This window comes from Monodon monoceros, unplaced genomic scaffold (genome assembly GCF_005190385.1).
Source record: "Monodon monoceros isolate NGI ecotype Baffin Bay Population unplaced genomic scaffold, NGI_Narwhal_1 Super_Scaffold_3, whole genome shotgun sequence".
NCBI lineage: Eukaryota > Metazoa > Chordata > Mammalia > Artiodactyla > Monodontidae > Monodon > Monodon monoceros.
This window is the reverse complement of record NW_021703780.1, coordinates 37396698-37409044: the sequence shown is the minus strand read 5'-3', so window position 1 is coordinate 37409044 and position 12347 is coordinate 37396698. Positions and strand designations below refer to the sequence as shown.

The 12347-nt window shown below is 51.9% G+C and overlaps 1 protein-coding gene across 2 annotated transcripts; it reads left to right on the top strand.

Moving 5' to 3' along the window:
* The first annotated feature begins 323 nt into the window (after positions 1 to 323).
* On the top strand, positions 324 to 10522 carry PI16 (peptidase inhibitor 16). Of its 2 annotated transcripts, none has more exons than XM_029244347.1 (6): positions 324 to 573; positions 4524 to 4745; positions 6558 to 6667; positions 6953 to 7041; positions 7680 to 8357; positions 8573 to 10521. In XM_029244347.1, the coding sequence occupies exons 1-6, from the start codon at positions 403 to 405 to the stop codon at positions 8692 to 8694; spliced, it is 1392 nt and encodes a 463-aa protein (XP_029100180.1). In that variant the 5' UTR covers positions 324 to 402; the 3' UTR covers positions 8695 to 10521. The 2 variants fall into 2 exon arrangements, with proteins under 2 accessions (XP_029100180.1, XP_029100181.1); XM_029244348.1 differs by having other exon boundaries at positions 379 to 573; positions 7680 to 8228; positions 8573 to 10522.
* Positions 10523 to 12347: the final 1825 nt, after the last annotated feature.

Below are 12347 nucleotides of genomic sequence, written 5' to 3'. Positions count from 1 at the left end.
TAGGATCCATGTGACTCCCTTCTTGTTAGCTGTCCTCAGCACCCAGTGGGTGTGACCTGGGGTGCAAGCAGTCGTTGCAGAGGTTACTGTGATTTTGCCCCTGGAGACCTGTCCACAACTCAGGAGGGACTGCGGAACTCACGCAGCTCTTGGCCTGAGCCCCTGTTACCAAGCGAAAGGAGGCTTTAGCCAAGGACTCTGAGGGGAGATAAATGCTGGGAGTGGACTCAACTCTGGTCGGGACCCAAGCACCCAGCCCTCCCCGAGACATTGTTTGAACTGGGCCAGGCCACCAGACACAGCCCCTCCCGCCCGCCCCAGCCAGGGTGGTGCTTGTGTGGGAAGGACTTTAACTCCAGCTGCCAGACCCCTGAACGGGAGAGGCAGAGAGGACTGGCCAACATGCACAACTTCCGCAGCCTCCTGGCCCGTCTGCTGCTGCCGCTGCTACTGCTGGGGGCTGCCATGGGCCCTGCCGGAGCCCTCAGTGATGATGAAAGACACGTGATGGTGGAGCTGCACAATCTCTACCGATCCCAGGTGTCCCCACCGGCCGCCAACATGCTGCAAATGGTAAGTGTGGCCAGGGCCCCCACCAACCCCTTTCATGGCGTGAGTGGAAGCTATCTCGGGGATTCATCTCTCCGGCAGGAACAGAGTCCCTGACATTGTAGAATTCACAGGCCCCCATAAGCAGCCTCATTATACAGATGAGGAAACTGAGGCTCAGAGGGACTTGCTGGTCCCTCAGGGGCTTGTATGTCCCATAGCTGGTAGAGCCAGGCCTGAAAGCCCTGCTCCCTGATCCAATGACCCCTTCCCAGCACTTCCTAAAATGCATGTGCCCCTGGGAGGGGGAACACAGGAAGTTCCTAACACCTTGATGAAACGATCTTTCAGATACCTTCCAAGGAGATGAGGAGAAAAAATAGGGCAGCAGGATGAGTCCCAGCACCCAGGGTAGGAGGGATGTACTAAGGAGGTGGGGTGAGAACAGGAACCAGAAGTAGACAGGGCTCTGAATCACACAGATCAAAATCTGTCTCGACCACTCACAAGGCCTGTGATTTGGGGTGAGTCCCTTAACCTAGTAAGGACCCTCAGTTTCCCATCTGTAAAATGATGTCATAATTAGAGCTACATAAATATCAACATGGACAGAATCTCACAGGTATAATATTGAATGGGGGAAAATGAAATCTAAAAGAAGTACACATACATATATTTTTAGTATAGTAGGGTATATTTACATGAAAGAGATAAAGTGAGAAATTCACCCCCTTCCTGCCCTCCCTGAGGCTAGCTACACTGGCCCTTATTCTCCAGTCACCCTTAGGTGAGGGGCAGTGTCCAGGGACCCCCTAGCTGTTGCCTGAGAGCAAGGTTGCACCAGGCGTCCAAGACCAGAGTTCTAACAGCTCTGTCCAATCAGCTGAAGTGACTCTGGGTGGACCCTTTACCTTCAAAGGCGTCTGTTTCCTGATCACATGGTACGGGCGGTCCCTGCCCTGAGGGTCAGACAGGATGACCTATGAAAAAGATATAGGAAGGGCTCCACGGATGCACACAGCACCGCCCTTTACAGCCCTCTCGGCCTTGGCAAACAGGAATTGCAGACAACAAACTAGGAGCTCCCGATTCTGTTACCAGCTCTGCCAACAGTTCCCCAGTTGAGGCCTGGAACACATTGTTGGGCCTCAGTTTCCCCATCTGTAGGTCCCTGATGCCCTAGAGTCTTGCTGGCTGAGGCTGGGGGCTACACAGGCTGCAAGCTGCTTTGTAGACAGAGATGGACCTCAGGAGTGGGGCAACATTCTAGGAAGCAGTTCAGATATTGATGGGATATGCTGCTGCCTGGTAGGAAGTGATCTGAGGAGGGGGAGATAAGGCTGGACTGGGACACTAGGATAAATTTGGGACAAGGCGTAGGCTCAGCTTCAGCAGTGGTAAATACAGAGACTCTGGAGTCAGATGGCCTGGGTTCAAATCTTGACTTTGCCATTTATTAGCTATGTGACCTCAGCCAAGTTACTTAACCTCTCTGTGCCCCAACTGTAAATCAGGGATGATAACACTATAATAACTCCCTTGTAGAGTGGTTGAAAGGATGAAATGAGTGACTATGTGTAAAGCATTTAGAACAGGGCCTGGCACACAGTAAGTGCGCAATAAGTGTTTGATAACAAAAGAGGGAATGGATCCAGGGTGAAGCAGGTGGGGGTTATCACAGATTCTTCTCTCTCCCTCAGCCTCCAAGTCTAATCGTCACCACTTTTACCTCCCAGAAAGTTCCATTTTTCTTGAATCCTATCTCCCCCCCACCCCTCCGCCACCTCTTTGACACAACCCTGGTTCAGTCTTTCATTTCTTTTCCCACGGAATTCTAGAACAGCCTCTACCTGCTTTCCCAGCCTCTGGCTTCTACTACCAGGATGAATGATCCAACACACTGGCCTGACCCTTTTCAAAACCCTTCCATGGCTCGCATTGGCTCCCTGCTGCCTCCAGATAAAGCCCCAGCTCCTGAGAAGCCCCACTCTATGTGTCTGGCCTTGTTTACCTCTCCAGCCTCCTCTCCTTCACACTTTCTCCTTGAGGAACCCGAGCAGCTTATCTTTCCCCCACCAAAACCTTTCCCATCTCCATGCCTTTATTCATGTTTGCCCTCTGTTCAGGATGCCTTTCCCCTCTCCACCTGGCCAATGCCTCATCTTTTAACACTTAGCTTAATGTCTCCTTCTCCATCCTCAGGTTGCACTAAATGGCCCTCTTTTGGTGCCCCTATACTACCCATCGCATATCTGTCAGTTACCACATGGTGGCCCAGTTAACAGTTTATGACACTGGGAACTTGGGCTTCTTAGTCCTTGCTGTCACCCCAGGGCTGGCATAGTGCTCAGGACTGTTGAATGAATGAGTGAGTGGATGAATGAATGGACTTGCTTTCAGATGGTGACCAAGTGGCCAGGGAGGGTGGGTACCTTGACTCTTGAACCTCCACAGGGTTCTCTGGACAACTGAGAAGCCTTAAGACTCACAGGAATGACTCTCTAATGGTGGGACTCCAGACATCCAGTCAGGATGGAAATTACAGCCGAGCTCTGTAAGGAGAGACCGCTTTAAGCAGGGCTGTGTCTCAGTCATCAACAGCTGAGAAATGTCTGTTGAGCACCTGCTCTGGGCCAGCACTGTGCCAGACATGCTGAAGGAGCTTACAGTCTAGTCTGGAGCCCCGAAGGTCATCCCAGACACCCTGAGCCTGGTCCCCAGCACCCTGCCCCTTTCCCGCTCCCTATCCTCCACTACTACCAGTTTGAGAGAGCCTCAGGGACCAGTGACTTGGGACAAAAATGCCCACAGAGGGAAAGGGATTCACCTGAGTTTACAGCATTTTACTATCCCAGCCCAATGCTCCCTTCCGTACCCCAGGCAGCTGCTCCTGAGAACCCTGGGAGGGGTGGGTGGGTGTGGCCACACAGCCCCCTCCCCTCAGGGTCACCCAAGCTCTTGGTACTTTATGGGCTGTCTGGCTCCCACAGCTGGCAGGCCCCCAGAGGGTGGAGCAAGAGTTGCTGCCAGGCCATCCATTTCTAGGAGAGGCCAAGGACAGTTTAATGGGATCCAGGCCTCCTTCCTCAATCCCTTGGTCAGATGCCTTGTTAATCTGTCTTCCCACCCACACTGGGCCCATCCTTCCAGCCTGGGACACAGAACCTCAGAGGCCCTCTAACCTGAAATGCCCCCTCCCACCATCTCACCTGAGGTCCTCCCTGGAGAACACTGCCTTTGGGACCTGACAGCTCTTTGGGCCACCAAGCCTCTGAAAATAGGCCTCTCAGCGAGGGTCACACACACACACTTAATTTTCTTGGGGAAAGGGGTTGTCCAGTTGACAAGACAGCAACTGGGAGGGAAGCCCAGAGCTGGTAAAGCTGGGCTATCCCAAGGGGAGAGTGGGAGGTTAAAGGGGGTGCTGGCCCCTCAAGTAAGATTTCTGGTGGGTAGGTAGAGGGAGTGGAATGGCTGAATAAACAACCCAGCCCCGGAACATCTCACTGGACATCGTGTGTGCTTCACAACAGTTCAGGCAGCCCTGGCAGGGGCATCACCACCCATCTTGCAAATAGAATGACATTAGTATTAATTAATAATTCCATTATCAAAAACATCATCTCATTTTTTCTTCCCAAAGTCCTATGAGAGTTCAGAAAGTTAGGCAATCTGTCTAAAACCACACAGCTGGTGAATGGTCCCAAGTTTGCCTAACTCCATGGCCTGGGATGGCACCCTCCCACCTCCCCACAGAAGCTCCCCATCAGCACAGCTGTGTTCCAGATCATGTCCACGAGTCACCCTGCAAGGAGGGGAGGGTCTTCGGCCTCCAGAGGCCCCCCAGAACACCTTCCACCTTCTTTTCTGATCCTCACCCAATTTGGACGTCCTTACCTCCCTCTCCCACCCTCCTTTCCCGCCTCCACTGAGCCCGAGGCGTCCTCACCTCCCCCTCGCAACCTGACCCGCAGAGGTGGGACGAGGAGCTGGCCGCCTTCGCCAAGGCCTATGCGCAGCAGTGCGTGTGGGGCCACAACAAGGAGCGCGGGCGTCGCGGCGAGAACCTGTTCGCCATCACGGACGAGGGCCTGGACGTGCCGCTGGCCATGGAGGAGTGGCACCACGAGCGCGAGCACTACAACCTCAGCGCCGCCACCTGCGCCACAGGCCAGATGTGCGGCCACTACACGCAGGTGCGAAGCTGGACGGGGCGGGGCCACAGGGCAATGGGCGGGGCCGGGAAGGGCCGGGCGGGGCCACCTCTCCAGTCAGAGCCCGGGAGTCCGTAAGCCCCGTTTGCCTCCTTCATAAAAGTCATCTCTCCACAGGAATTCATGTGTTGTCCAGGCCCCCAACGAAGTCTGCTTCTCAGACTGTCTAAACCATTTTCAGTTGTCTCTTTAAAAACCACAATCTTCTGAAAACCTAGGCGGCCCCTCTCGGCCTCCTGGTCCTGAAGAGACCTGAATTAGGTGTCCCAGAGCCTTTTTCCTGGAGGGTAGTTACTGTGCCAGGCGATCCTGATCGAGCTCTAAGCAGTCTTGTCCTCCGGCCAAGGTTACACACGGCTGTTTGCCCCAGCAGTGAAGGGCTTCCCCCTGCCTTCGGTCTTCTCTCTCTCACTGTCCCTCTTGTCATTTCTCAGAGTGTCTAAGTTGCTGCTTCCAATCTGCCAGGGACTGATAAAGCAAATACGAAGTTTTTCTTCTGCCTTGAAAAACTACATGCGAAATAAGAGTAAGCTGTCACCAAGTGAACGTTTCAGAGAGCCTTCCGAGAGCATTTCCTGCCTCTTGCTATGTCAGGGTTTTACTGCATTTTGAAAGTTTGAGTTTGCAGACAAGGGGCATAGGGGTGTGTGTAGGGGAGTTAACGTTAGTGTTATTGAATTCTTTTTTTTTCCTTCCCAATGCTTATTTGTTGTTCAAACAATAACATGACAAATTTTAAAAAAAGAAAAAGGAAATGAACCAACCATCTTCCCACCCATATCCACCAATTCCATTTTCCAGTGTTTCTTTGGGTGGTATTTTTAGTGCTGATCTTTAGAGAAGGAAATCCTAACATCACCCACCCAGATCAGGAAGTTGTGAGGCCCCAGCCCTCCCTGCCCCCTTCTCTCTCTTCCCTGCCACCTCTCACACTCCCCGTACATACATCCTCCTGCAGGAATTGCTGTCAGTGCCCAGCAGGAGTCGGGCTGCCCCATCTCCACCCCTGTGTTCTCTAAGGCTGAGTGCATGTGCATTCTGGGGTCATTTCTGCCTGGGAGATGCTCGACAGTGGTCCCTCGGGAACTCTCAGCTGATTCAAGCAGCAAGACCCCAATCCTGGGGAGTTGTGCAGAATTAACAGCAAGAGCCAGATCTCACAACAAAAAACGGGCCTCAGTTTGAGTGACTCCTGGGCAGACTGGGCCTAGAAATAGCAAAGGGAAGCTATATTGGCTTGTCTCAGCCAATGGCAGGGCACAAAGTTTGTTCTGACTTTTTAAAGTTTATACTTAAGACAGAACGCCTTCTACCAGTTAGGAGACCCACACTTAGAAATGGCAGGGCAGGTCCCTGCTTACTTGTGATTTGGGGGGAAGTTTTACTTCCAAAATGGCTCCTCCTGTTCCCTTCCTTGGCCTTTGCTTGTTGCTGATGTTTAAGATTCTCCCATTTGAGATTCACTCCTTTGTTATATCCCTTGTTTAAAATGCAAGGGCCTCTAGAAGGAGCCCACAGGAAGAATTCATGAGGGTCTATCAAAGGGGAAGGTTTTCAGAGGGAGAGAGTCCTAGTGAAATAGTGTGTGTGGTTGGTAGAGGAGAGTAGGCTGCTTGGGACAAATTTTCCCCCAAGCCCCCTGTTCAGAGTTTTGTCCTGAAGCTGTGTGTCCTCAGGGACTTGGATCTTACATATAGGGTTCCTCCTCTCCTCACTCATAGAAGGCTGATGTAGAGAGACACTAGCTAGGAGCCATCTTGCGCAGGCTAAACTGTTGGGTTTTCCCTCCTTCAGGTGGTCTGGGCCAAGACAGAGAGGATTGGCTGTGGTGCCCACTTCTGTGAGAAGCTCCAGGGCGTTGAGGAGACCGATATCCACTTGCTGGTTTGCAACTATGAGCCCCCGTGAGTGGGGAGGGAGCCCTGGGGGAAGGGGGTGGGCAGAGCCAAGGGGAGGGCTGAGCTGGACACAGTCTAAGGAGGAGGAAGGGGGCCAATCTGGGGTCCATACCCTATACCCTTGGAGGAGCTGCGAGGGCACCCATGGGAGTCTGCTCTTACTGGCCCAGCAAGTTAGTGTAGGGCAAGTAAGACCCAGGGAGCGCTTCCAGACTAGGTGTGTGTATGAGGGATAGGGACAGGGGTTGGCAGGGACCCCCCTCCCCCCAGCATCCTCCTCACCTCCTGCAGGGGGAACGTGAAGGGGCAGAGGCCCTACCAGGAGGGAACTCCATGCTCCCAATGTCCCTTGGGCTACCACTGTGAAAACTCCCTGTGTGGTGAGTCCGGGGTGGGGTGGGGTGGGGTGGGGTGGGGTGGGGGGAGGCAGGTGAGGCAGGGGACGCCTGCTGGATGGTCTGGTGTCTTCCAAGGCTCCAGAGTGGTGCGTGGGCCAGGGGAGGAACCCTCAGCGGCCCCACCCCATCCGGGTTCCCAAGCCCGCTTTACCTGCTTTGCCCTCCTTGCGCACCACTTTGGCGCCCTGGCATTCCAAGTGAACAGCTTTCTACCCTCCAAGCAGAGGGTAGAGAAGAGTTGGGGGCTCCTGAGCACAGGGGGTGCGGGGGTGGAGGTGGGAGGCGTGGCCAGATGGGTGGTCAGAGGGACTCCAAAGGCCAGGCCTGCAATGCGATGGGTGTTTTAGGAACAGGAATCCAGCGGGAGAAATCCCCTGAAAAAGTGGAAATGCATGTGTAGAGAGGGGAAGACTTGGACAAGGAGGTGGATGGAGGGGCAACTGTCAGTCACAAGAAATAACATGTATTATCAATGAGGGACATATTCGCTGGAGAGGGTGTGTGCATGTGTGTTTGTGTGTCTTCGTAGGACATTTGATCACCTCACCTTGATTGCGGTGGGGTGAGGGATGCGGGGTCCTGCTTGCAGCACTAATGCCAGGCCTTGTCTCTCTTATCAGAACCCATCAGAGGCCCGGAAGAGGCTCAGGATTTGCCTTACCTAGTAACTGAGGCCCCATCTTCCCTGGCAACAGAAGCCTCAGGCTCTAGGAAAGAGGGTATCACTTCTTCCTTAGCAACGGAAACTCCATCCTTCTTGGTAACAGAGGTCTCAGGCTCCCTGGCAACAAACGCTCTACCTGCTGTAGAAACCAAGGCCCCATCTTCCTTAGTAACAGAAGACTGCCCTTCCATGGCAACAGAGGCTCCACCTTCCTTAGCAACTGAGGTCCCTTCCTTTTTGGCAACTCACAGCCTACTCTATTTGGATGAGAGACCGGCTACCCTCCCCAAATCAACCCATGATCCTACCCCCAAATCAGCAGATAAAGAGGCCAGCAGTACAAGAATGCCCTCCAGGAGCCCAGAGAGTTCTCTGCAGCCCAAGATGTCCTTGACGGGGACATGGGAGCCGCCACCCCACTCCCAGGAGGAGGGCGAGGCTGAGGCCGAGTCGCCTCATTCCAGTGAGATCTTGGCCTCAGTTTTTCCAGCGCAGGACAAGCCAGGTGAGCTGCAGGCCACACTGGAGCACAAGGGACACACCTCCTCCAAGTCCCTGTCCAACTCCCCCAGTGCCTCTGCCACCGCTAATGCCATGGGTGGGCGTACCCTGGCCCTGCAGTCCTCCTTGCCAGGTAAGGCCTGTAGCTCCCATCCTACCTTCCCTCCTGGCTCCAGAATGTCAGCACCCTGCCTCTAGTATAGATGATATAGGCACGGCGGGGCATGCACCCTCCGAATAGGAGCTTCCTCCCTGGCTGCTGGGCCCCACGTGCATGCCTTGGTAGGGTGGGTGGGAGGTCAGGCAGAGCTGTCTCCAGGCTGAGGCAAAGCCTCTCCCTTCCTGCAGGTGCAGAGGGCCCTGAAAAGCATGGCATCAAGTCAGGGTTGAACTCGAGCCCTGGGCACGGCTGGGGCCTCCTCCTGGGACTGCTGCTACTGCCTCCCCTGGTGCTGGCTGGAATCTTCTGAAGGGGTCACCACTCAAAGGCAAGGCCTCATGGGGGGGACCCTAGCCTCATGCCCACTCTGGATTCTTTCTCCAATGAGAGACCACAGCTTCCTGGAAGGTCCTCTCTGTGGCCCAGCAGCCCCCTTCACCCCAGCCAGACTCCAGGCCAGAGGCCTTGTGCCCTCAGGAGGCCTCGACAGGGACGATGCCTCTGCCTTTGGGGAGGTCCACCCCTCAGCCAGCTGCAGGTTGTTCTGAGCAGTGTTCCTGTGGCCTATGCCCACTCTCCAGCTGTCCTGTGGCCACAGTCCTGCTCTTCCAGGGACAGAAGATCGCAGGGCTTCCCAGGAACCCCTCAGCCCCTTCCAGTCCCCCGGCCTCTTCCTTGAGCCATTGGAGTCTAAGGCTGTTCCCAGGAGTGCTTCCTGCCTTCCCAGGGTGAAGAGGTCAGCTGTCCTCCTGCCACCTCCCCCACCCTGTCCCCAGCCCGCCAAACAAGACGTTTCTTGGCTGAAGTCCCTCTGGAAGGGAAAGGCTGCAGGGCATGTGCCTCATCCACAGACATCTTTGGGGGCATGGGGCCTGGCCACTGCGAGCTCAGGTTGCTGCCCGCTGACTGCGTGTGTCTGGACCCCTTCTGTTCCTCCCATCTCAGTCTGGGGGCGGCAGTGAGTGAGGACTCTGGGGAGGTCCCTGCCTGCCTGGCCTTGGGTTGTCTGCCTGGGCAAGGTAAAGGTTCTCCCTGAGTATCCGGTCCCCTAACTTTCCTGTTTAGAAGGCAGCGGGTGTCCTAAGGGGCAGATGAAGGACAAGCCCCATCTGAGAGGGGTTCTATGGGTGGGGCAGGCAGGGACCAGGGAAGGGAGGCAGCCCCTGACTCCTGAATAAAAGCCTGTGTAAGAGGACCAGTCGCCGTGCTTGTGAGCAACAAACGGGGCAAGGGAGGGCTCTTGGGCGGGGGGCCCTGAGAGGCTCACCTCTTCCCCTACTGACTCATGGCAACTGTTCCTTCTTCACACGCCCTCTCCCCCAAACACTCCATTTAGTTCTTTGAGGCACTTTTCCTTTCCTTCCTAACCCCCGACCCCAAATCTTCAGGTAGCCGGCGGAAAGGGGCTAGGGCCAAGGGTTGGCGAAGGGTGCTGGGCTGACTCTCCCAGCTCTGGGAGTGACTAGTGGAGCCTAGCTGCGTTCGTGACCCAGGATCAAGGAGTGGCACACGACCTCTTCACAGGGGTCCTGCTGCCCACGCCCACCCAGGACACAAGGTCTGAAATGTACCTCAGCATGATTTTGCCAACCCTTGGTGCTTAGAGGAGTCCTGAGAAAGGGCTCTGGAGTCCCAGACACCCTCCAGGGAAGCACAGGATTGTCCCGAAGTGCTGTGGGGCAGGAAAGCACAAGTGTGTGAGTAGGGCTAGCAATGGTAGGTGATGAGGGCAGCCTGGGACCCAGCTGGGGCTGGTGGGGAGGGGCAGCTAAACAGGAAGCATACAAATCAGTCCAGGGCTGAAGGCTGTGTGTGTGTGTATGAGATGATAGAATGTATCTCCATTAAGGTATAACTCATATAACATAAGATTCACTCATTTAAAGTGTACCACTCAGTGGTTTTTAGTATATTCACAGGGTTGTGCAACCATCACCACAATTTGGGAACATTTTTATCACCCCAAACAGAAACCCCACACCCCTCAGCAGTCACTTCCCATTTTCCCTTCACGCCCCCCAGCCCCTGCCCTAAGCAATCACTAATCTATTGTCTCTATGGGTTTGTCTATTCTTTTTTTTTTTTTTTGGCCGTACGCGGGCCTCTCACTGTCGTGGCCTCTCCCGTTGCGGAGCACAGGCTCCGGATGCGCAGGCTCAGTGGCCATGGCTCACGGGCCCAGCCGCTCCACGACATGTGGGATCTTCCCGGACCAGGGCACGAACCCCTGTCCCCTGCACTGGCAGGCGGACTCTCAACCACTGTGCCACCAGGGAAGCCCTATTCTGACATTTTATATAAATAGAATCATACAATATGTGGCCTTTTGTGTCTGGCTTCTTTCACTTAGCATATTTTCAGGTTCATCCATGTTGTAACATGAGATAGTACTTTATTCCTTTTTACTACCAAGTAATATTCCTTTGTATGGAATATATTTTATTTATCCATTCATCAATTGTTGGGCACTTGGCTTGTTTCCACATTTTGGCTATTATAAATAATGCTGCTACAAACATTCATGTAAAAGTTTCTGTATGGCAATATGTCTTCATTTCTCTTGGGTACATACTAGGAGTGGTATCATATGGCTACTCTGATCATATAGTAACTCTATGTTTAACTTTTTCAGGAACTGCCAGACTACTTTCCAAAGTGGCTGCACTATTTTACATTCCCACCAGCAATGTACAAGGGTTTCAATTTCTCCACACTACCAACACTTGTTACTGTCTTTTTCAATTAGAGTCATTCTAATGAGTGTGAAGTAGTATCTTGCTGTGGTTTTGACGTTCATTTCCCTGATGGCTAATGATGTTGAGCATCTCTCCACGTGCTTAGTGGCCATCTGTATATCTTCTTTGGAGAAATATCTACTCAAGTCTTTTGCCCATTTTTTAATTGGGGCATTTGTCTTTTTATTATTGAGTTGTAGGAATTCTTTACATATTCTAGATACAAGTCCCTTATCAGATATATGATTTGCAAACATTTTCTCTCATTCTGTGGGTTGTCTTTTCAATTTTTCTTGATATCCTTCAAACACAAAAGCGGTTAATTTTGAGGACTTCCGACTTATTTCTTTTGCTGCTTGTGCTTTTGGTGTTACATCTAAGAAACCATTGCCTAATCCAAGGTCACGAAGATTTATACCTGTGCTTTAAAATTTTTACGTTAATTGTGTGAATTAAAGTGTGAATGTTTCTTTCTGGACTCCCAATCATATTCCATTGATTTATGTATCTATCTTTATGCTAATGCCACACCATCTTGATTACTGTAGCATTGTAGTTAAGTTTTGAAATTGGGAAGTGCAAGTCCTCCAACTTTGTTTTTTTTTTTCAAGACTGTGAATTTCCAGTCTTTTTTCAAGACCCTTGAATTTCCATACAAATTTTAGGATCAGCTTGTCAAATTTCTGCAAAGAAGTCAGCTGAGATTTTGATAGGGATTATGTAATCCACCATTTTAGCAATGTTAAGGCTTCCGATCCATGAACATGGGATGTCTTTCCACTTATTTAGGTCTTCTTTACTTTCTTTCAACAATGTGTTATAATTTTCAAAATATAAGTTTTGTAATTCTTTTATTAAATTTGTATTTTATTAATTTTTATGCTATTATAAATGAAATTGTTTCACTAATTTCATTTTCACTTTGCAAGTGTATAGAAATACAATTGATTTTTGTACATCAGTTTTATATCCTGCAACCTTGGTGAATTCATTTATTAGTTATAACAGTATTTTTAGTGGATTCTTTAGGATTTTCAATATAAGATCATGTTATCTGCAGAGACAGTTTTGCTTCTGCCTTTCTAACACAGATAATATTTCATTTTCTTTCCCAGTTGCCTGGGCTAGACCCTCCAGTACAATGTTGACTAACGGCAAGAGCAGAGCCTTGTCTTGTTCCTGATCTCAGGGGGAAAAACATTAGGTGTTTCACCATTTGGTATAATAT